This window comes from Trachurus trachurus (assembly GCF_905171665.1).
Source record: "Trachurus trachurus genome assembly, chromosome: 5".
NCBI lineage: Eukaryota > Metazoa > Chordata > Actinopteri > Carangiformes > Carangidae > Trachurus > Trachurus trachurus.
Genome location: NC_139896.1, coordinates 36,050,396 through 36,073,815, shown reverse-complemented (window position 1 = coordinate 36,073,815; position 23,420 = coordinate 36,050,396). Strand labels below are relative to the sequence as shown.

Genomic DNA, 23,420 nt, shown 5'->3' with positions numbered 1-23,420 from the left:
GAACATGAAGTGCTGTGGTAGGAGAAACAGCACACTGACCCCATGTGTATTGATGCATTTTGTCAGTAATGCATCCTCTTGCACACTTAGCTGCTCTAATTGGCTATAAGTAGGCTAATTATTGACAAAATCCATTGTCCATTGTTATTGTTAATTCGATGGATTGATTTTAATTTGGCAATTGTTGTAAAGCTTTTTTCCAAATGATTCATCTCCAAAAGAGATGAGTTGTGAAACTATTTTTGCAATTTGCTTTCATTTGACTTTGAATAGTGACCTTTATTTATTTATTTTTTTGTCCATTCAGTAGCGTTGTCTGTACTACAAATACTCAAAAAAAAACAAAAAACTCCAAGAATACACATTTTATATTTTTATATAGTGTGCATCAAACTCAATAAATTAAAAGTTCAATATGAAAGCAAGAGGCAGACATTAAAGTAATCAAAGACTACAGGACAGCTGTTTTGACTCTTTATTTGCAAGTGGATATATATGTATAAGCACAATCAAAAACATATAAAAATGGTAAATAAGTCAGGGGTTTCTATGTAACTTCTATGTAAAAAAAACAAACAAACAAAACATGGCTACAGCCTTGAGACCCATTCGGCTTGGCTGGATGTCTTAAAGACAGAAATGTAGAAATGTAAAAGACCTATGGAAGTGACAATCCCCAGACGCTCTCTGCCGATGTGTTTCTGTATTGAGCAGATGGCAGTCTCAGTTCAGACACCCATAGCAGGAGGGGTTGGCACATATTTCACAGGGATCTGAAGGCGTGATGATATACGCTGGAAAGAAAAAAGAAAAAAATTAAACTCAATATAATATTCATATGACCCAAAATATGTGTTTGTGCCACCCAAGGGCCAACTTTCCACTTCTGAAATGCCTCTCTTATACATAATGGGATCAACAAGGGTGCCATCTGTGTCCAATGAGCTTTAATGGCCCTGAAAGACTATTTGCACAGCTTTTCATATGCCCTCTCTGGTATTATCATTCCAGAGCCACTTTATGGGGCAGTTGTTCCAGGATGTGCATAATACAATGTGTAAACAGAGATCTCGAGGAATATAGTGTCTTTAATCCTGAGTCTAAGAGAGAACACGTGCCTGAGTAATAAAACTGTAGATTAAACAGCATCTGCGTGTGATTGTTTCCTACAAGAATTTGCCTAAAGCGAAAATTAATGTTGACGTAGATAGGCTACTCATTTAACAGGCAGTTGAGCAGTTGTAGCTTGGGTGGTAGAGCGGGGCAGTGGTTTGATGCTTAATATGCCAATTCCATTTCTTGCTGAGAGAAACACAGTTGGAGTGAGCTGACTCTCATGTCGGGGCTGGTGTGCAGATTAAACAAACAAGATATAAGTCACTGGCTGGCAAAACTTTAGAGGCGCTGAGAAGCCGATGTTATCACCTTTCCACAGAACAAGGCTAAGCAGCCGCTGCTCTTGATGCTCATCAGCCTCTTAGCCTAGTTGAGTGGCACTTTTTGGGATATTCTACAATGTAAGTGGTTATTATTCATTTGGAATAAATCACACATACAAACACGTGGTCAACTATTAATCTTTGACAGAAAATAACACCCAACAGTTTGAGTAATGTTTGCCAAATAACTACAGAGCCCAGCTGTTACATTTCCACTATGGCTGAGTGCCACAGACAGGAGGGTAGATACAACAAATACATGTGTTATAGGCTTTAGCTATGCACAGCTCCACTACTTCCTGAACTTAAATAAGCTCCTTTATTTCCTGTCTGACATTATTGGACAAACTGATGAATCCAGGTGTGTCTGACCATTGTTGTGACCACTGAGGTCAGAGTCAGACACACCTGGATTCATCAGTTTGTCCAATAATGTAAGACAGGAAATACAGTAAAGGAGCTTGTTTAAGTTCAGGAAGTAGTGGAGCTGTGCATAAAGCCTATTGGCTCGTTGTGATAAACACCCACTGGCATAACTTTTCACCCAAACAATGGCCATTGCAGTTCTGCACATTTGTCAGAAAACATATTAGAAAGCAAATTGAGAGGGATACACTAATAATATAACATGAATGGGTTTGTGTCCACATTATTCATCATTATTTCTTGATTTATCCTAGGCTCTGTCTTACCGAGTGTGGAGAACACCAAGCCTGCTCCTCTTGCTTTGCAAACTGGGTGAAACACTTGTGGCAGGAGAGGGTCGTCACAAACGGCTACAACGCTTGTCTCGGCGAGGTGAGGGCTCGCATTATCACCAACGTCCATCAGCTCCTTCAGCTGCTTCACTGCCTCCAAGGGGAAGCTCCTGTCTCCAACCTGGAGGGGAAGAAACAAGAGGTGCTTTGAGAAAAGGAGCAAAATCTGCAGTACAATTTAATTGCTTTAATTTGAGTGTGCATGCATGCAGGGCCGGTTTTAGCTATGGGCAATATGGGCGACCGCCCAGGGCGCAATCTTTGTGAGGGCGCACGAGCGCTCTCCAAAAAAAAAAAAAAAAAAAAAAGACAAAACAAAACTCGCAGTCAAGTTAGTCAGTGGAGTGGTCGCTGGGGCGCCCCTATGTCACGTCAACTTGCTGCTGAGAGTCATAGGTCTACTACATATACTGGGTCTACTACAGGTTGTGTGTGTGTCAGGAGAGGTGAGGGGCGAGGGGGGATCAACTTGCGACTGCTGAGGTCTCACGTCGGATGCTCCGCCGGCCCAGAGTGCTCTCATGCGGGGAAAGAAAGGAGGGTTAAGCGCTAAACTCCTCGCCCTGAAGTTGGCTTCATTTTGGTAATGTTGCTATCGAGATGCCCAGCAGCAATATTACTCTTCTTCCTCTTCAATGTCCGGTCTCTGGTAAACAACATGAATGAACTGCGACAGGATCATGTGTTAAAAAGGATCCTGGACTGTCATGATGTTTATAATGAGCAACGTCACGCTGTTTCCAAAACCACACCGACTTCAGCAGAGAAGTGAGTTTAAGCACATTTTTAGTTTAGCCTACACAGATGGAACAGTGGTTCCTGTCATTACTTTATATTCAAAATATCATCATGTTGCTGGCCCTACACTCACAAACAAAAACTTTTAAATTGTGTATTTTTTTAGAGGTTCAGAGGCTGTAGTCAAGCTGCTCAGTTTTAATATAGCCTAAGCCTATAATTTTATGTGATTGGCTATTTTAAAAAATCATTTAAATATGGCTGGATGATCAATAACAAATTAAACTGTGGTTTGACAAATTCAAACACATTCATTGATGATTTAATTTAAAGGAACCACGGTAGCCTACAAGATCATGTGTAAGATCAAATTCAGTGTTAAAGGCGCTCAGGCAGGTGATTTTGAAATAGGCTAAAAGTCATCCAGAAAGTACTTACTTTACTTGAGTAATCGAAATGCATTACAGATTACAGATTTTGGGACATGTAATCAGTAATCTGTGGGGGAATACATTTTAAAAGAAACCCCCCCAACACTGATTATAATATTTTCTTGTGTTTGTTCGTTGGTGGGGTTTTTGAGGGGGGGGGGGGGGGGGGGGGGGGGCACCAAGGGATGGTTTCGCCCAGGGCGTAAAACTAGCCAGGACCGCCTCTGCATGCATGTGTCTTGTAATGGGAATGATAAGAGGTGCAAAGGCTGAAATTAGCTGGATGAATACTCAAGCTTGAATTGTAAGAGTGGACTGGATTGCTTTTTAAGTCGTGGCTTTGCAGCACTGAAGAGTGAACGTGACTAGACTGAATAACTGTTGAGAAATGCATTTTTAATGCCTTAGAAAACAGGCACACAACACAAAATAATGAATCTTTGGTGTCAAAGACTATTCCTAAGCAACTTTTAGACAATAAATAACAGAGTAAAGACAGCCTGAAAAGAAAGACGCCAAACACATAGTTTGAAAGGATAAAGAAAGTCAACAGTGTGCCCAAGAAAAAGAGATACTGACCTTAACCTGCACACCCAGAGCTCCACTGCACACACACAGCACCAAAACAACGACGACGCTGAGCGATCTCATTTTCACGTGATGCAAGACTTCTCTCAGCTTAGAGGAGGGTTTCTTCTGTGGTCGCTGAATACCTGTGCCGCCTCTTATAAAGCGTCTGGACAGATTAGTGAGTGATTTATTAACAAAGGCAACTGGCAGGTTGAAGAGTAAAGGTAGGGGAACACAGGTTAGTCAAAGATAACCCCAGGCTGCTGCACTGCCAATGCTTTGGATCCTCTTTTTTAGTTTATAACCCCTATACTCTAAATTTGTTTATAACCCCTATCTCTGTTGTGGCCCCCGTCATCCCCATGTTTAATTGTTGACTTTGGGTTTTATACTAACGTACACGACCCCTTAGTGCCATCCAATAAATCTAATCTCTTGTCTTTCTCCCACAGATATTCATCACATAGCTGTCTGATAAGGAGCAGGCTAAACACCTACGTACATGTAGGTCACTTGTTTGAACAGTAGTGATATTTGCAATTGGTGACGATATCAAGAGGCATATGGAAACTCTTTTGTTTGCTTTCACACCTAAAAAAATGCACTTAAAACTAAAGTTATGATACATTTAAAATGCAAGGAACATAGTTAGATTAACACTTAATTCAAAGGATATTTTACTTCCTTGAAAATATACATGTCTTCATTGGAAAAGCAACAAGGAAAATCTTTCTCAATGGTCAGCAATAGATAAGGGTCAAATCTATGATGTCATTAAAAGTCACAGTGTGCTCCTACACCAACAATGGATTATGGTCTGACTGTGTGAACTAAGAAGACTTTTGTTTCATAAGTAATATTGATCTCCAAATCAACCTATTGTGCCAGTATTTTTATCCTGCTGAGTTAAAAAGATGAAATGTAAGCTTCAGATTTGATCTTTTGGTTAATCTCTTCTTTATAACTTTGAGACATACATTGTTTGCACATTGGGCCCAAGCATCAAGTGTCATGTTATGAGAAACAAGCATCATGACATTTTGACATACGTGACCTTTAACTTTCGAATACTTATAGAGGCTTTATGTGCTATACAGAGACACCTCTCTAGTCGGCTGTTCTTATAAATCACACATCACCGTTAATGAAAAACTTTGGAGTTGCCAGATAGGGGTATTGTTTAAAAATCAATAAGGAGTATTCATTGACTTTTACTTGAATGTGCATTATATAACTCAGTAAGCCCTCACAGGTCATGATGAACATAATTGTAGCACAGCTTTAAGTTCATGTACAAAGTATGAGGTGATTTGCTCTCAGAGAAAACATATCATCTGTGCCGTATTCTCTCAGTTAATCATACTAGTCAAGTTTGCCTTAAAAAAACATAAATGTACCGGTATATTTCTCACAAAGAACAAAAAAAATCTCAGATTTGTACCCATCATCCCCAGACTGATGACCTTCACATTCAAGTAATGACCAACTGCCATTTCCCTTTACCTGGTTGAGAGTTTCTTGCTCTGATATAGATTACTACAGTTTTCAAATAGGGCTGGTAATAGTATTTCAGCACAGCTCAACTGATTTTCCTGAATGAGTTTTGGTGACTGCGGGCGGTTGCAGTCCTAAAGATGTGGAATACATTTAAACACATAATGATTACAATAATTGTTATATTTACCCCGGAAGAAAACATTTATTAAAGCACAAAGCAATGTAATATAACTTAAAGGAGAATTCCGGTCATTTTTTACCCCTAAATCGTTGTCCTGATGGTCACAGTGTTGGGGGGAGCAAAAAACGTGACTAAAATTGATGCAGGCAAACCAGAGTTCCACTATAGCTAGACGGCGCTAGCCAGGGACAGCAACAACGCTAACCTACAGTATGGGGGCAATTCTTTCAACCACAACAAACACTCAGAAAACAATTAAATATCTATGGTACATGACTGGAATCCTTATGACACACCACTGAACTCATATAGTGTACAATATAAACAGTATAAACTTTGTCCAAAAGGAGGGGTGCTCTTGCGCTTCAGCCGGTGAATCGGTGCTCTCAGACAGGACCGGTAATAGAAAGGTGCAATTGGGTCACTTCACAGAGGACTAAACCCAAAAGAAACAACTGGAACACTCGATATAATGCAGAGGTTTAATAAAGGTGCACAACAACCGGAATTTTCCTTTAACGATTTTTTTTTTGGACTCAGTTGGCTAAACATACGTAACCTTTGCACAACACTGAGATTTCCTGTGAACAGCCAAAAGCATGTTATTAAATGGTGTGTGCTGATTGTTGTGATCACCACTCGTAATGAAGCGGAAAGCAGTAATGGAGTCTGCAGGAGTCTGTAGTGAAGTTAGCAGCATGTGAGGGAATGACATCTCCATCTTCTCTGTTTACAGCTGCACCTGTTATATAACCTGTCAAACACATTATGGAGTAGCCACCACTAAAATCTCTCTCTCTCTCTCTCTCTCTCTCTCTCTCTCTCTCTCTCTCTCTCTCTCTCTCTCTCTCTCTCTCTCTCTCTCTCTCTTTCTCTCTATCTCTATCTCTATCTCTATCTCTATCTCTATCTCTTTCTCTATCTCTATCTCTATCTCTTTCTCTATCTCTTTATCTATCTATCTCTATCTCTTATATAATTTATTTTCCTCTTCAACTCACTTACTCAGATAATTCTTTTATTCCCTACATGTCTAATCAGTCTAATTAGTTTCCAATCCTTAAAAAACAAAGAATGTGAAAAGTGCGGCACCGTCCTGCTAGAAACAAGTGAAAAAAACTTAAGTGATGTTTTCTTCCCATGAAGCAAGAAAAACATTGAGCAATAACAAAATGAAGGATACAGACAATACCATACAGTGTGTACTGTACTTTGTGAATTTTATTTCTGTGAAAGGTGCTATACAAATAAATGTATTATTAAATTTATTATTACATATTCATTCAGATCCCTTTAGACTACATTCATCATTTTATTAATAATTAGACATTAACATTGTAGATATATTGCACGTGTCGTGGCCAGTAAAGTCCACTAGGGGCCTCGGCTGACAGAATATCTGCATAATGAGATACGAGCTGAGTCAGATATTATCTATATAAAACACATAAAAATATTTGCAATGTCAAAAAACATGGACCTATTTTTGAGGCTGCAATGAGGGTAAATGAGGCTTGAGGTGATGCTATAAGTTGTATTAATGATAGAATGGGGAAGACCGGGCCAGTCGTCAACAGACTGGGCCTTACCTGTGGATGAGCAAATGCATACAAGGTCCAGAACCTTCCCTGGGTGAGCTAAGGGTTAAGATAAGGGGACTAATCGTAGTAGTGATAAGAATAACGGCCTATTCACACAGTTGCACGTAGAAGTTAACACACCTGTAATTGAATATTTATAGCTGTGGCCTCTTTGCACTATTTAAAGACGCTGCCTTAGAGTTTGAAGTGATCTTGTATATCACAGTGAAAGTAAACTAATAAATGCCACTGGTGGTGTCAGAGCAGCTCTACGAGGTGTCTCACCCAACATCAGCTCACCAATTAACGTACTTGCATTTACTGTATCTTTATTTACCTCTCTTATCAGCCCCTGTTATTACTGTCAAACAATGTTAATAACCCCCTGTATGCCACCTGCTGAGCACCACACAAACAAACACAAAGCTAATGAAAAAGTTGAGCATCTGTTATTAAAAGACGTCATCAGGTTTCCCAGGAGGAGACCAAAACACAGCTGAAAGGGGGAAGGAATAAACACGTTTTTGTGTGAACACATCAATACTGTAGTATTATGTTGAAAACCATTGAATATGGTTTGTTTGTCCTCGTCCTCCTCCTCCTCCCCCGCCTTCTGGCTAAAAGTCAGCTAATGTAACTAATGGTACCAGAGCACAAAAAGAGTACAAAGTTAATATATGAGTAAAAGCTTTTTATTCAAAACAATAATAATAAAAAAGAGAAAAGGGAAAACAGAGTATGCTCCTTTAAATACAAATACAAAGCTCGGTGAGATAGAATTGTAACAAACGATGTCATTTCAAAAATAAAATATATGAGGAATAATGTTCAGCAGAAGTACCAAATATGCTACAAAGTAACAGTTTGCAAACAAACAACAACTCAAAAAATTCGAGTCAGAACCTCGGTATTCAGGGGGCATAAAGTCACTGTCTCATCATTTCCAGGAAATCTTTGGAGAAATTCCTAGTCATTAGTTTGAAAGGGAGAAAAAAAAACAAAGAAATGACATGTCTTAAGTTTGGCAAGATGCTTCAGGCTTGGTGGGTCGGTTTAGCAGCCAGTGCAGGCAGCGAAGGCACAGATCTCACATACGTCCAGGGGAACCGCAGCTGAAAGATAAACAGACACTTAACCACTGCAACAGAGCCACTGACACTGTCAAATCACCTGCACTTAAATATTCATAACCTCGTGTCCACTTGAAAATCAATCACAAAGAGAGGGCTGTTCAGTTTAATGGTCTCACCTAGTCTGACAAGAGATGCCGATGCTCCCCTCTGCCTACAGAGTGGCATGAACTCCTGAGGGAGCATGGGGTCGGTGCAGAAGGACCCGCTGCTCGCCCTGAATCGTGGGTTTTGTTGTCCTTTTGCGAACCTGCTCTCTGTCAGCGCCTGAAGCCTCTTGACGGCCTCCAGAGAGAAAGACAATCCATTTTCCTGGAAGAAGAGGCAGATGTTTGTATTAGAGAGGTGAAACCTAAATAAAGGCTCAGTTTGTTAGTATAGCATTGGCTCAAATGCCGAGACCAGACCAAAGTATGTGGCCCGGAGTTCTTTTCTAATTCTGCAGTACAGTTATTTCTGCACTGTAATGTGTAGGTATATGAAAAAACACACTGTCAGGTTCCCTTTAGCAGAAACACTCATTGTCCAGCCCCTGGCATCCCATCATAAAGACATCAGTTAACATAACTGCTAATTGATGCACTTACTTCGACTTGCACAGACTCGGTTGTCCAGCCAAGAGCCAGGACCAGGAGGGTCACCGTGGCGATGAGTGTGGCCTTCATGGTGTCAGCTGTTTGCCTTAGAGCTTTGTCTTTGTGTCTTGGCCGTGGATGTGCTCAGCAGGTGCTCAGCTCAGTGTGTGCCTCTCCCTCCAGCCACAGGCCTCCTTTTAACCAGTTTGGCCCCCGCAGCCCAGCGGTCATGTGACCACAGGTGCTTTTCTCACGGGTTAATGAGTACCGATATGTTTTACAGCGCTGTAAAGGGAAATTCATAAATCCCACTTTGACCTCATCATCTGTCTGATTATTTTTATGGATCTCTGGCTCACTCGTCTGCTCTGTTTTGCAGAATCAACCACACCTCTAGTGAGTTAAAGAGTTACCACGATGACCATTGATAATGATGAAGCCACACCAGCCCATTGTTAGAAAATCCTGTTACTCACACCTATTGGATCGATCAGACCTGAATTGAACTTACAGTACTTACAAGGAATCATATGTTGCTGTAGTTTCACCACATTATACAAGCTTACTGTTTGTTTCAGAGAAAAAGACAATGCTATTAAATTCAATTTCAATGATGTGAGATGCCTGCAGAGTTCTCATTAGACTGTGGTGTGGAATAATCACATAAAAATCATAATTTACTTAAAACTGCTGTTTTCTGCCTCTTCAGCGTAACACATCAAGTTCACTTTATTTATTAAGCCCTTGAGTGCGTCTAGATCTGAATTAATTGTTGGTAACAAATGTAAGACAGGTGGATACCTCCTAAAAGACTTTTAGGCCAAACAGACACTGGATCGGTGCAGAGAAACAGCTGTAACAACTTTTGGTGCAGGTGAGTGTTGCATAAAAAAGATCAGAAACAACATGAGCATCTCTAGCATCATTTCCTTCAAAGCTGTTTGGTAGATGGAGGTTTGGTGACAAACATCAGCAGCTGCATGAATCAAACCTGTGACCTGTAATGGGGCAACTATCTAATCACTTTGTCTGTCAAAGACAGGCAGAGGCCATGAACAAATCAGTTGATTTGGCTTGTGAGTGGCACCAGGCGTGTAAGGGTGTGGCAAGCCAGTGAGACATCTGTGTGGTCGTTAATGAACTCATTAAACATAATTCTTTACGCTGAGCATGAAAGGCCCATCTATCTAGCAGACACAGCTGCACAGTGGATCTCATCACTGTTGTCATCATCTTACTTTAACTTCTGTCGAGACATAAATCAAACCCGATGAAGAAAAAGTCGAGTTTTCTGAGGTGGTTTTAGCAGATAATGATAAGGATGGTTTATTTTATTGATTTTTATAAATAAACATTTACCTTTTTACATATTCAGACCAATTTTTATGATCTCATTGTTTTTTTGGGTTGTTTTTTTGCTAGGGGGTGCAAACAATTTTAAATTCTAACACTGTAAACAGACAAGTTTGTCAGTGTGTTGCTGAGCACGTTGTTATACTGGACTTTAACATTGGTTTCGTTTCACAATCACAGCTGACATAGGACGAGGGCTGGGCACACTCTAGATGGGCCACAAGTCTATCACTGGACGGAAATGTATAAATAAACTTAAAGGATAATTACCGTTTTTTACAATCTGGACCTTATTTCTGGCATAAAATACGATCATTTACTCACCCAGATAACTTTGGTGTCATTACAAGTCATTCCGACGAAATTAGCTCCAGCCATATAATGTGAGTCTACAAGGCAGCAGAATGCAGCCTCTAAATAACACATTATCTGCCACGAAACTCGTTCATTTCACTAATATTTTGTTATTATAGGCTAGTGCTATTCCCCTCTGAGTCCGGGGTTAGCTGTTATCAACATCCGGTGTGTGTAGGTTGACGTTTAACCTCTGACCTGGATGATGTCATCTCTGAGCGCCGCGCATCGTGGCTTGTTGCTACCGCTAATGCTACGGTTCGTTTCCGACTTGTCAGAACAAAATGAGCAGCTGGATGAAGTTCAGCTTCCACAGGCTTCCTCTCCTCAACCTGGACTCACTAAAGCTCTGACTAGTTGAGCTAAAAATGGACCCGAATGCTGAAGTGGAATGATTATTATCAGAATAAGCCGGTCAGCGCTCAGAGATGACATCATCCAGGTCAGAGGTCAGTAGGTCAACCTACAGACCCCGGATGTTGATAACAGCTAACCCCGGACTCAGAGGGGAATAGCACTAGCATATCATAACAAAATATTGGTGAAATGAACGAGTTTCTCTGCAGATAATGTGTTATTTAGAGGCTGCATTGCGCTGCCTCGTGCACTCACATTATACGGATATACGCGGCTCTCGGCTGGAGCTAATTTTGTTGGAACGACTTGTAATGACACCAAAGTTATCTGGGTGAGTAAATGATCGTATTTTATGCTAGAAATAAGGTCCAGATTGTAAATAACGGTAAGTATCCTTTAAAGCGAAAGAGTTCAATTATTCCAGCAGAACTATTTGTTGAATAGCGTTGGATCTTCCATATACACTTTCCTGATGAGAGGGCTCTGTGTCTGAAACCGAACCTTCAACATTCATTCGCACTTGAGGTCCCACTGAGGGACCCCCGGTAAAACAACTTTTTATTATTTCACAGCAGTGTATATCTATTAACATTTTTCTGGCTATTTAATTACTACAAAAAACAACAATACTGGCAAATTACAAACTGATTGAAAGAGGGTTAAAAGAGGCTAAGATTTGGAGCCCATTGGGATTTAATTTAGGCTTGCAAGTGTGTGTTTATATTGGTTTCTATTCTGGTCTTTCTGAATGTATCTCTTTCTCAGATGCATTATGGGTTAAACTCCTGCCCCCACTGACAGGATAAGTAGTTGCAGATAATGGATTGATGGAAAGCTGATACCATGTCTGAATGATCCTTTAACACGTGTATTAGTCATCATTTGTCAGACTGTCTGCATCATCAGTCCACGCAGTCAGGTGGGAGTAGTATATGGGACTAAGTTAGCATTGTTAATCAATAATCTTCATTCTAGACAGGTAAGGTTTTTACACAGTTGGGTATTTTGAAATCAGGCCGACAGGAAGGCTGGCGGAAATGTGTGGGCGTTTCGCTATGACGTGACACAGAAAGAAACAGAAAACAGATAAAGAAAAATAGGATGAATAGATGCTAGCTTATAATAATCTTATTTTTAGTTGTATGTCTGATGTGAAGTGATGTGACAGATGGTTGATTTGGCTCAGTCTGACATTTCAGCACACTCAGTGAACCCTGTTCAACTAGTGTGCTGCTCTTAAAAGCTGCTTATATATTGGTGATTAACAAAGTAATAATAAATCTGGGTTATTGATTTTAAGTCAGTTTCTTTTAGAATCAATTTCCTGTCATACTTTACTATTTGGCCAAATGGCTCTCTGTTGAGCCGAGGAGTGAAAACCAGTCTCTAAGTCATGGGAAAGGGCAAGTACCCAGACAGGTAAGACTGATGACAACCATTATTGTCTGGCGGGAGGTAAATCATCAGCCTGAGTATGAATGGAATATGTTTGAGTATTTGTCTGGCCCCAATTACCACACATTTCCAAGTCAAGTAGGTCAGTAAGCAGTGTTTCTATAGCTCTGTAAATCTGCAAATATGTATTTATTTTGGCTATTTGGGGGCATCATAAGTAAGCTACAAACCTTAGTGTATTAGCATTTCTTGAACATGTGACCAAGCTGTTGCAGCGGTCACTACATGAGACAGGAAAAGAGGGGAGAGAGGGGGGTGACAAAGGGCACATGCCCACCAAAGATGTGTTGTGCTGTGCCAAATGGTAAATACAACTCTCTTACTATGTTAGTGTCTAGTGTGTTTTGCTTGCTCAAATAGTCTAATGAAAAAAACTTTACTCAATAAAATATAAACATGTAGCAAATTTTGTGTGTGCTGTTGTGTGTCTGCGAGGCAGGGAGTGTACAGTTGGTTAATCCAAGGTTAACTACTGAAAATGTATGTGTGTGACACACTGACCACAGAGAAAACCACATTCAATCAACATTATTTACAAAATGTTACAAGAAAGTTGGAGTCATATACAGTATGGGAAAAAGGAACAATACTCTTGGTTTAGCTGGGCCTACAGTATTTGATGCAGAGGTGTTTGTCAGTAAATTAAGTGATCACTCTGTTTAAAATTATTATCTGGTAAGTTTTTTCTATCTATCTATCTATCTATCTATCTATCTATCTATCTATCTATCTATCTATCTATCTATCTATCTATCTATCTATCTATCTATCTATCTATCTATCTATCTATCTATCTATCTATCTATCTATCTATCTATCTATCTATCTATCTATCTGTCTGACCCTGACTTTATCTGTCTGACCCTGACTTTATCTCATACTTCATCAACATTCCATTATTCCATTCCATATTAGCGTGGTGAATGTGCAGGTCACAACTTCTCCACCAGAGCGTTTTGGAGTTGTTGGATTGTGTATTTGATGAGTTTGATGAAGGACAGGGCAGGGGAGGGGACTACTGTACTGTAGCTCACATCTCTTCCCCCCGGTCTCTAAACATGCACCAACAATTAAAGGTAATTAACCTAACCCTATGACTATAGGGATTATGGCAATGGGCGAATTTGCCAAAATGTGGAACTATCCCTTTAAGTAAATAAAAAAAAACATATTAAAAACACTTGACAATGAATGATGGTTTTCTCACACCACTATTACTAACATTTGCAAAACAATGCATTTCTCAAAACAATTAGTGCAAACTGCAAAACTGGATAACCTGCAAAAGTGCGTCACTTGCTCAAAATGGATACTGTAGTTCATTCCTCAAAAGCAAGTGTTCATGTCAATGAAACTGTCAGTGTCAGTTTATTGTAGTGACGTACGTTTCGAGCAATGTAGCTCTTCGTCAGACAGGACTGACGAAGAGCTACATTGCTCAAAACGTACGTCACTACAATAAACTGACACTGAGTCCTGCAGAGTTGCGAGTGCTCTTGTTTTTTCTATTTTGCTTATTGTTTGCACTCTGCACCTGCCCTCACTGGTGTGATGTGCGTGTCCACTCTGTTTTTAATGAAACTGTCAGTGTCATCAAAATGAGAAGTCCTGACACCATCGTTTATGAACAAGATAGTCAAATGGCTTTGTCATGTTTTCATTATGACAGTTTATTCTCTATGTGTTTTCTAATGCAAAAAAGTCAGGTCTTGGTGACACTACCTGAAAATGCTCCAGACATCGTACTTGTACAGCCATGTGAAAACTACAGCAAAGTTACACATTGCTGTATTTAGTGGAGTAACTGATTCTGAATATGTATGTTTCACATTTTGACTATGCTCTTTGCAATTCTAATTTGTTCACAGCATTGTGCAAAAGAAAAATACACTACAGTCATCTATTTACAACAAACATAAGAAACACACTTTGGGTAGAGCTGTGCACAACTGTAAACAATATTGCAGTATTGTAACTGAACCTACAGAGTACTAAACCATTCCTGTCTGTCTGGCCACATGTCTTCATCTACATCACTCTGTCAAGTGTAACGATTGAAACAGATTCAATATTCCCAAGGATCTTGTCATCATCGCTTTGTATCTCTCTCAACCTTATGTCATTGTTTGCAGTCACCACTGCACCTCTTCCACCCTCTTCCAGCTCTGGGAGGTGGTCTTTAATCCTATGTGGTACAGTACATATAGGCTACTGCATCAACCCATATTACTGTAGTGTACAATACTGTAAAAGTGCTTCCCACTTGTAAAATGCTGTAGTACAGTACCATACTGTAAATATGTCAAATATTTACTGTAAGTAGGTTGCTGTAATACTACAATACAGTAAATCTGTACTGTAGTAAAGCTGTGAGTCTAAATGTAAAATGTTTGCAATACTACACATACCTGTTCTCCCTGAAATGTTTGAATAATTGAATTCACAGTGCTTCTCCCAACATTAACATTAGTTTGACAGATTTTGACTAGTTCAACAATTTTGTATGTAATGACTCAAGCAATGAAATGAGGACTATTATTAGTTTTATAGGGAACAAAAGACCATTCAGCATTCATAAGTACATTTTGGCTGACATAACATAAGCGAATGATGTTATAAAGCAGCAGAGAATTGTATGAGAGCAACTGATACATGTCCAAAAGCATTTGCAATTTGTTCAAAGGAAGGAGAAACTGTTACTAATGTGGACAAATGAATACATGTTGTGGAGGTTGAACTAATAGTTATGAGTAATTTTCATTCTGATCTGAGAAAAGCACCAAAGCGACTGAGGAAAAACTGTAAATTAATGTGATATATTTGTTGTTTAATTGAATAACAGTGTATTGGACCGGTGAGGTGAGGTGAACTTTTGGACACGTACCTAAAGAAATACAAACTTACATAAAGTATGGAATTTAGAAAAACTTTGTTCTTGTAAAAATGCCTATGGATTTGATTTGTTTTCACAGCCAGTTATATCCACAATAGATTACGTAATAAAGAGATTGTTAGAGTCTCTTTGCTAATCAAGTCCCACGCTTGGAGGGCTTTAAATTACACCTTTTGACTAGGGGCAACAGTGGTGGCGTTACTACAAAGCCATAAATTGACAGTTGACTTGTCCAGCTCCTGAAGACTAAACTTGTATAGATTTATCGCAAGTGTCAGATTTATGGTTGGCTGATTTCATTCTCACAAATAAATCAGCCTTTTTTATTGAACTTGCAGATTGGGCAGCACTCTGTTGTATGTAGCCTACTGCCACTGTTCCCATCACTTTGTTGTCCACTTGTAAATCCCTAGAAACTACATTTGCTGATCTACTACATCAGCAAAAAAGCAGAGAGAGACTGAGGTCAACTTTTTATACATTCTTCTTCTTCCATCCTCCCTCTAATCTTATATATTTTATTGTGAATAACTGGATGAGTTTTTCTTTCTTGGTGGATTTTCAGGCCTCCAAAAAACAATGGGGAAAATTGGTTTCTAAGGGGATTTTAAAATATGTTGGATTGGGAGTGTCTGCCCGATAAAAATTAAATACAGAAAATATTCAAAAGCATATTATACATTTTTCAACCAGTTATCACACCACATCCTCAAAGTAAACAAAAGGCTTTGGTGAGTGTTTGGTTTAAGGGAAATTGCTGCAGACTTTATCTCTGTCAATTAGAGTTACTTTCACTTTGATTAGTGCATAAACAACATCCTCCAGTTGCTATTTAAGTGAGCAATGATATCATCTTAATCAGTGTTATCTTATCTATTACGATTATTTTATTAATGTTGTGCTAGTATCTGCCTGGCAGAAAACAATCACAACAGTGTTTATCTGATCAACCTAAGTAACTTATTATCCAGCAGTATTGATTAGACATACCCATGACTGCAGCACTATATTCATCATGGGATGGCATTGAGTGGCTTATTTATTTTTATTTATTTATTTATTTAAATTAACGTATGATGACATACATGTCAAGTACAATTTGGGTGTGATAAGAACTGATCATCAGGAGAGGGTTTAGCAGGTTTGGGTCTTTGGATAGGATTTAGTTTATCTCAACCACCTGGTTGGGTTATGTAAGCCTAATAAAAGTATTTGTACTGTGTGTCCCTCTGTTGACTTGTGAAGATGTTAGGAAATGAAAAACATGGGATGAAGGAGAGAGATAAACTGTATTAGAATGTATTGCTCAAATTATCAGACGGTACAAAGTCGATATTAGTCCAGCTGACTAACTCAATCAAGTTGTAAAACAACAAAAATGATAATGATACCATACACAATAATGTCTACTGCAGCCATAGATTAGCTGGATCACAGTAGCAAGTCTACACAATAATCTCTGACTGACCAGTGATGCTACTTTGACCACTGCTCAGCAAAGAGCAGAGCCGAAATCTAATGAGCTGCTGTGATTTCCCAACTGCTTGGGAAGTGTAGCGAAGAGGAAGAGCACTTCCAATACACTCAGCCTTGCCTCCATAGCAGCAAAAACATTACCCATTACAGTAGTTTTATGTATCACGAGTACTTATAGAATAATTACTAAACAAAATTAAATGCCACAGAGAGAGGGGTGGGGTGGGGTGGGGTGGGGGGAGTCATTGGTAATGAGGCTCTGACAAAACAGAGGGAGGTTGAACATGAAGCCTCTGATTAAAATAAAAGTCTATCTTGTTCTGGAGCAGGGGCTACGCCAGAGCCCTTTTACTGGGGCACGAGTCCCAGTATGATCCGGGATCTCCTCCTTCTGTCAATCAAAATCTGTAAATTATACAATTTTATTTGTGCTCTGTGTTTTATTTCTCTTTGAAGTTACTCATAGATCACCTGTTTTGGATGCATTCTAATCCGAGAAAAAAGAAGAGAGGAGAAATTGACAGGTGTCAATCATTAGGTTACGCGATGTTGCAAACCAGTGAGTTTTTTTTTTGGCGCAAATAGGGAGGAAAACAGGAAAAAAAGAAAACAAAAGGACAATTCTGGGACATAGAAACGCTAGTAGAGTAAGAATATACAATAGGAATTAGATGGTTTGTGGGCGGTTCTCAAAGGTAAGCACATGTTTTTTTAATTGCTATTTTCTGTTGTGCAGTGTAATTGATTAAGAGCGATGGGTCCCATCGTTGTGTGGGCATGATGTGCGCATCATGACTATCGGTAGAGGTACTGCTCGACCGATAGTCACGCATCACTCAGTTGAACCTTTTTGAGATTCTGAGACAGGCTGAGTTTTAGAGCTGTAATGGCCAGCAACACTCCTGTTCTGGACTTGTAAGTAATATACAATACGCCTACAGTATTTCTCTCTCACCCCAAGGCCAAAAGACAACTTAAGCACAGTCTGTAACTACAGTTCACAGCTTCTTTCTTTAATGTATGTGTTTGATGATTTAAAGCAGAAGTAAGCGATCCGGTGGTTTTGGCTAACTTCTTGTCAGCAGATGGAGTTAGCAGTCCCCGCCCTCGTCCCTACGTCACCACATTCACGCGCATCCCTTGGCTGCACACACAGAGAGGACCGCCCCTTTATGCCGTTCTCTCTCCTCATTGGATAAAGGTTGTAGGATACAAGGAAAGTTTTCTCCTGGGCTTACAGCAGAGCAGAGTGACTGACAGACCCGTGTTTCAGACCAAACACTCTATAGAAGTGATTGCTGTCGGAAGATACAACTATTTAAGACTTATATTAACACAAATATTCTGCTTACTTCTGCTTTAATCAGGCAACATCAAACACAGTTAGAAAATCAGGATTTCACCACAGGCAGCAGGCACATACTTAGTTTTTTTTTTTTAAGTATATATTTTTGGGGCTTTTTCATGCCTTTATTTGACAGTGCAGTCGAGAGAGACAGGAAATGGGGAGGCAGAGAGAGAGGGAATGACACGCAGGAAAGGGCCACCCGATGCGGGATTTATACCGGGGCCGCCTGCACAAGGACTATAGGCTCAATACATGGGACGCCTGCTAAACCCACTGCGCCACTAGGTGCCCCTACTGTACCTGACCTAGTCTTGTTTATGTGATTATTATGTCGACCTTTTAAAAAGCCAGATTAATACATAAGCAATTCCATTCAATCAGTCAAGCACTGTGACCAGCGTTGCCCTGGTAACTGACCACACACAAACAAAATAACAGCTACACAGACAAAAGTTTATTTCAGATTGTTGCCTTTTAAAAATGAAATGACACAGCCTTGAACATCAAGGCCAAAGTTGGCGACAGCACTCTGCTCCCTGTGACCCGCTCTCATAATGATACCATCATCGCCAGAGCAGTTTTATTGAAGGGATACAACATGCTTTATGCCGTGTAGGTCTTTTCATTCATCCTACTTCATTTTCAGTCAGACAATGCTGACTGTTTCTCTGTAAATCATCACCTCAGAGCAAAGAGCACAGCCTGTTTGATTTATGTCTCTGGTGTAAATTTCAGACTCTTTTCAAGGACGCCTATGAAAACAGTGGTGTAGTGAAAGGCCAAACATGTTCAAATGATAAATAAAGATAAAGATAAGAGGAACTACTACAAAGGGCTAGGTGAAAGACACTATGAAAGCAATAAATAACCCTACTATGTTTCCACCTCACCATATTGAATGAGGCCTTTTATATTTATTACACATTGAAATAAATTGTAAGGTAGATAGATAGATAAATACTTTATTTATCCCGAGGGAAATTCAGTTTCTCAGCTGCACAAAAACATCATCATTCAACAAGACAACACACCAGTTCATGAAATTAGTGCATAGAGAATAGAAGGACAATTGGAACTTGATGTTGCATTGCATTTTACAACATTATGCACAACTGTACTTAACACTGACCAAAAGAAAAGCATCAGATAATCCAATTATACAATTTTGTATATTCAGAACCACCTTTCACTGAGAAAGGGTTGTGAATTTAAGGCCTCCTGAGCTTCAATATGGGAAGCAGCTACATTCATCTGGTTGCAGTGAAAGTAGTTTTCAAACACAGGTTTGCTCATTTAAACAAGGACACAAAGTGCATCCACTTTTGTGTAACAGTATGTGTTCACGTCTTTGCGGACAAACAAAGAACTGAAAAAACTTTTAGATGAGAGAGGAAATGCCATCAAGTCCAAGTCCAGTTGACCTAGATTCAACTCCCTCAGACAACTTGATGACCTGGATGACTGAGAACCTTCACAGGCAAACAAGCATAAAAACAAACCTGATTGTGATTGTTAAAAAACTCATTCCAAAACTATGGGCGCCAACACACCTCTCTGCAGCCCTGGGATTTGGTTCTACTCAGTCACAAGAGACTGTGATGAGATGCAGTCAGTCACGGATGTTGATAGGTGAGAAGACAATATTCACATTGGGGGTTTGATTTAATATCAGGTGTGATGGACTGGCTTGAGGTCAGGGCTCATCACTTGCTGCACAAGTTGCATCATGGAGGAAAGACAACCAACATGTTACAGTAACAAGTTGTGGCACATATTAAACTGATACAGAGCAATGTTAACCCCCGGTGTGTGGACTGGTGGGGCAGTGGTTGGCCTCGCAGCTTTCCCTAGGCCTTGTGTGCCTTTTGGTGTGTGCGACTCAAAATGATGTGTAGGTGTAAATGTGAGTATGTGTATGTGTTGGACCTGTCCAGGTTGTACCCTACCCTCACCCTGTGCCATCTGGGATTGGCTCCAACTCCCATGTGACCCTGAACGAATAAGCTTTGTAACTAATGGATGGATGGATTAGCTTTTACTTAGAGTCTTTGGAAACTGGAACTTGCCTACTCCCCTACTGTTTCCCACATTCTGTTATAAACTGTTTTCTTGTCTGTAACAACATCTATGTCACGTCTGTCCGCCCTGGGTGAGGGATCCCTCCTCTGTTGCTCACCCTGAGCTTTCTCCTGGTTTTCCCTGTTAAAAGGGTTTTCCATGGAGTTTTTCCTCAGTGGATGTGAGGGTCTAAGGACAGAGGATGTTGTTATGATGCCATGTGAAGCCCTTTGAGATAAACTAAAATTGCCTTGCCTTACTGCATGGATGCAAGACTGCATGTTCATATACCTCTTGGTAATATAGTGTTTTACTGTTCATTAAATTGATGTCAGAGTCAAGGCGACATTTCACTTGCACTTATCTAAGCTACAGTGTTGGATGTGCAGGACAACTTGGTACTGTTGATACTTCACCTGACCAATGGGAGGTGCTGCATCCTAGTAAATTATGCAGAGCAGTCATGTTATGCACGTAGAACACGTGACTTTGTGTCCCTTGTTGTGCCATGAAGCTGAACCTACTGTGCCCTCTGTTGGCGAGCTGTTACCTGTTCAGTGACTGTTTCATGTGGCATGTGTGAACTAGAACTCTGGCTTTGAGCAAGCTGATAAAAGAGATTGTTTTGTATGTGAGATCTTATTGTACAATGGTGGTCCAGGCTTGAGCCTTTTTAAAGTGTTTTTCGTTGTGTCTTGTATGTCCTTGTGTGTTCTTTTTTGTTTCTCCACCTGACCTGGAACAACTGTACAAAAATTCCTATGTGTGTATGCACAAATGGCAAATAAAGATTTTTTTTTGACCTTGCTCTGTCTGCAAGCAATGTTTATTCTCCATTACTGTATCTTTCATGACACTGAAAAGTGTTGATCCATGCAGTAGGCTACAGTACATTGTTGAAAGTAAAAATTGACGTAAATGTCTGGTTTATTTTGTTCTTTTTCAAGGTAATGACTCAGCGTTTGACTGTATGTGACTGCCTCTGCCTCTTGTCTTTCCACTGTGAAGGGATATTCATGTTTGATTAATGTTTAGGTTTGTGTGCAGTAGTTGGCCTTGCATCCCTTTATTTCTAGTGTGGCTAATTGTGCCCACTCACCACTGGAAACAACCATAGCAACCAAGGTTGAGTACAGACCCTCAGAGACAGGACAAGATAGAGTCTCTGCCGAATAGGTATTACACCATTAACCGTAACGTGCCCCAGGCCCATTAGTTACACACATATTTCCTGAAAAGGACATACTGTATGTCGACATGTTCCAGATTATTCAATTCAAGGGGCAATTAAAAAGCACGCTGAGCAGGTCAAGTAAGAAGGTAGGAACACAGCAGGAGTCCTACACAGGTACAGATGTGATGTTATCTCATGGGGAGTAACCGAATTTGTACTTGTAGCAGTTTTGACAACATTAATTACTTTTTATTTATTCTAATGTTGAGCTGCTATGCACAGGTTTTGTAAATAGTAATAGGTAAAATCACTGCATTGGCTCCCTGTGTGTTTTAGGACTGATTTTAAGGTCCTTTTAATGGTTTTCAAATGTCTTAGGGCTCTTGGACCTTCTTATCTTTCAGAACTGCTTTTACCATATGAATCCTTGTGGACCCTGAGATCCTCCGGCACTGGCCTTTTAATAATCCCCAAAGCTAGAACACAAACTTACAGTGAGGCATCTTTCCAGCACTATGGCCCCCGAGTATGTTAATTGTTGAAGACCCACCTATTTAATTTGGCTTTTAAGTAATGTCTTATTCTTATTTTTATTTTATATGTTTTATTCAATATATAGTTCAGCCCTCTCTTTATTTGTTATTCGGCAGTTATGCACCTTGCTCCTGATGGGTCGTGGTTAGCGCCTTGCATTGCAGCTTCCGCCATCAGTGTGTGTGAATGGGTGAATGCGATGTACTGTATGATGTAAAGCGCTTTGGGTATCGTTGCAGGTATAGTAAAGCGCTATATAAATACAGACCACCATTCTTATTCTTTTTACTTTTCATTTTAGCTCTTTTATTATTATTTTAGTTTGCGCTGGCTTGGGCCGTGGCTGTCCCTGGCTGAGATCTCTCCAACCCGTGGTGAACATTGGCTTGGCCAGGTGGGGGGTCTAAAAGTTGCCTTGTTAGTTAGTTGTTCTGCTCCAGTTTTTCAGTTGTACTAGAGTCAAATTAACACTTTTGGATACATAGTGGCAGCCAGCTGAGAGCCATGTAGTATAATATAATGGTGGTTATTTGTAATTCTGTGTTACAAAAAAACTAAAGACAACAGTGGCTTGTTAGTGCAGGTTTATCCTTTGCATCAGCGGCAGAGTTTGACAAAGATACAGTGATCACCTCAGACATAAAAAAAAGTGTGAGATGGCGTCGTTTTCTGAGTTGTACAGTAATGAGAAAGCACAAACAAGCTGTGCTTTGCAGTCATGGCCCATCTGTTGCAGTATATTTCTCCTCAGCTCTGGAACTTTATAGCACAATTTACAGTCGCTCTTTAGTATGGTCTGTGAGTGTTTAGCAGCTGAAGAGTCAGATATGCGCCTTAGTGTTTAGGTATACAGCAGCTCGAATAAGGATCAGATTGATCTGCTGTGATTTAAAAGGTGATGATGTGGTGGTGTTGCGTTTAAAGCTGGTTTCAGTAAAGACCTTATATGGCATTTCAAGTTGTAGGTATTTGTCAGTGATAGAGCATGCTGTCTTAGTTTCAAAAAAGTTGTCAGGAACACTGATTGGTATTACCTTGCTGGAATGAAAATGCAGGTGGTGGGACGACATGCAGCAGACACCAGCTCAAATGTTCCCACATCGATCCTCTCGCTCCCTCTACACAGCTTCCTGAGGTCCAATACAGAATCAATACCTTGAGTGTTGTCATTCCTCTTTCTTCTCTTTCTAGCACCTTCGCTTCTATATTTCTAGGAAGAAAAACACAGTTTATAATGGGGATTTATAAAAGGGCAGAGACAAGCAGTTTTTGTAGTGTGTGCTTTGTAAAAACAAGGCTGAATACTAAGTGGACGACACATCTTTTTGTGTAACACTTCAGGAATTGATTGTCTGCGCAGACGAGTGCACATTCTCATTTTTATTCCCAATGACAGAACAGGTTAGCGTGTTACGTTGACCTCTGCATTGATAGCAGCTGTATGTGTGTGTAACCTGCAGAGAACAAAGGATCCAAGATCAGTCAAGGGTTCAGTGTCAATAAATTGCAGCCAGAGAGA

General features: G+C 40.0%; 2 protein-coding genes across 2 annotated transcripts; both read right to left on the bottom strand.

Annotated features, from left to right (window-relative positions):
* Nucleotides 1-723: 723 nt before the first annotated feature.
* Nucleotides 724-4,017, bottom strand: LOC310985654 (guanylate cyclase activator 2B-like; the record flags this gene model as incomplete). Its single annotated transcript, XM_083971273.1, has 3 exons — nt 724-794; nt 2,132-2,318; nt 3,946-4,017. The coding sequence occupies 3 exons, from the start codon at nt 4,015-4,017 to the stop codon at nt 724-726; spliced, it is 330 nt and encodes a 109-aa protein (XP_083827399.1).
* Nucleotides 4,018-7,957: 3,940 nt separating this feature from the next.
* LOC310985989 (guanylin) lies at nt 7,958-9,038 on the bottom strand. Its single transcript, XM_083971677.1, has 3 exons — nt 8,912-9,038; nt 8,444-8,636; nt 7,958-8,306 (listed from the first exon to the last, which is right to left on the bottom strand). The coding sequence occupies exons 1-3, from the start codon at nt 8,987-8,989 to the stop codon at nt 8,248-8,250; spliced, it is 330 nt and encodes a 109-aa protein (XP_083827803.1). The 5' UTR covers nt 8,990-9,038; the 3' UTR covers nt 7,958-8,247.
* Between the last annotated feature and the right edge of the window lie 14,382 nt (nt 9,039-23,420).

Excerpts from the sequence above, each read along its gene's own strand:
- LOC310985989 (XM_083971677.1), bottom strand. The coding sequence starts at position 8,989 with ATGAAGGCCACACTCATCGCCACGGTGACCCTCCTGGTCCTGGCTCTT. Across the intron at positions 8,637-8,911 it reads CCGAGTCTGTGCAAGTCGAA|GAAAATGGATTGTCTTTCTC; the intron begins GTAAGTGCATCA and ends CTCTTCTTCCAG. Across the intron at positions 8,307-8,443 it reads GGCATCTCTTGTCAGACTAG|CTGCGGTTCCCCTGGACGTA; the intron begins GTGAGACCATTA and ends TTTATCTTTCAG.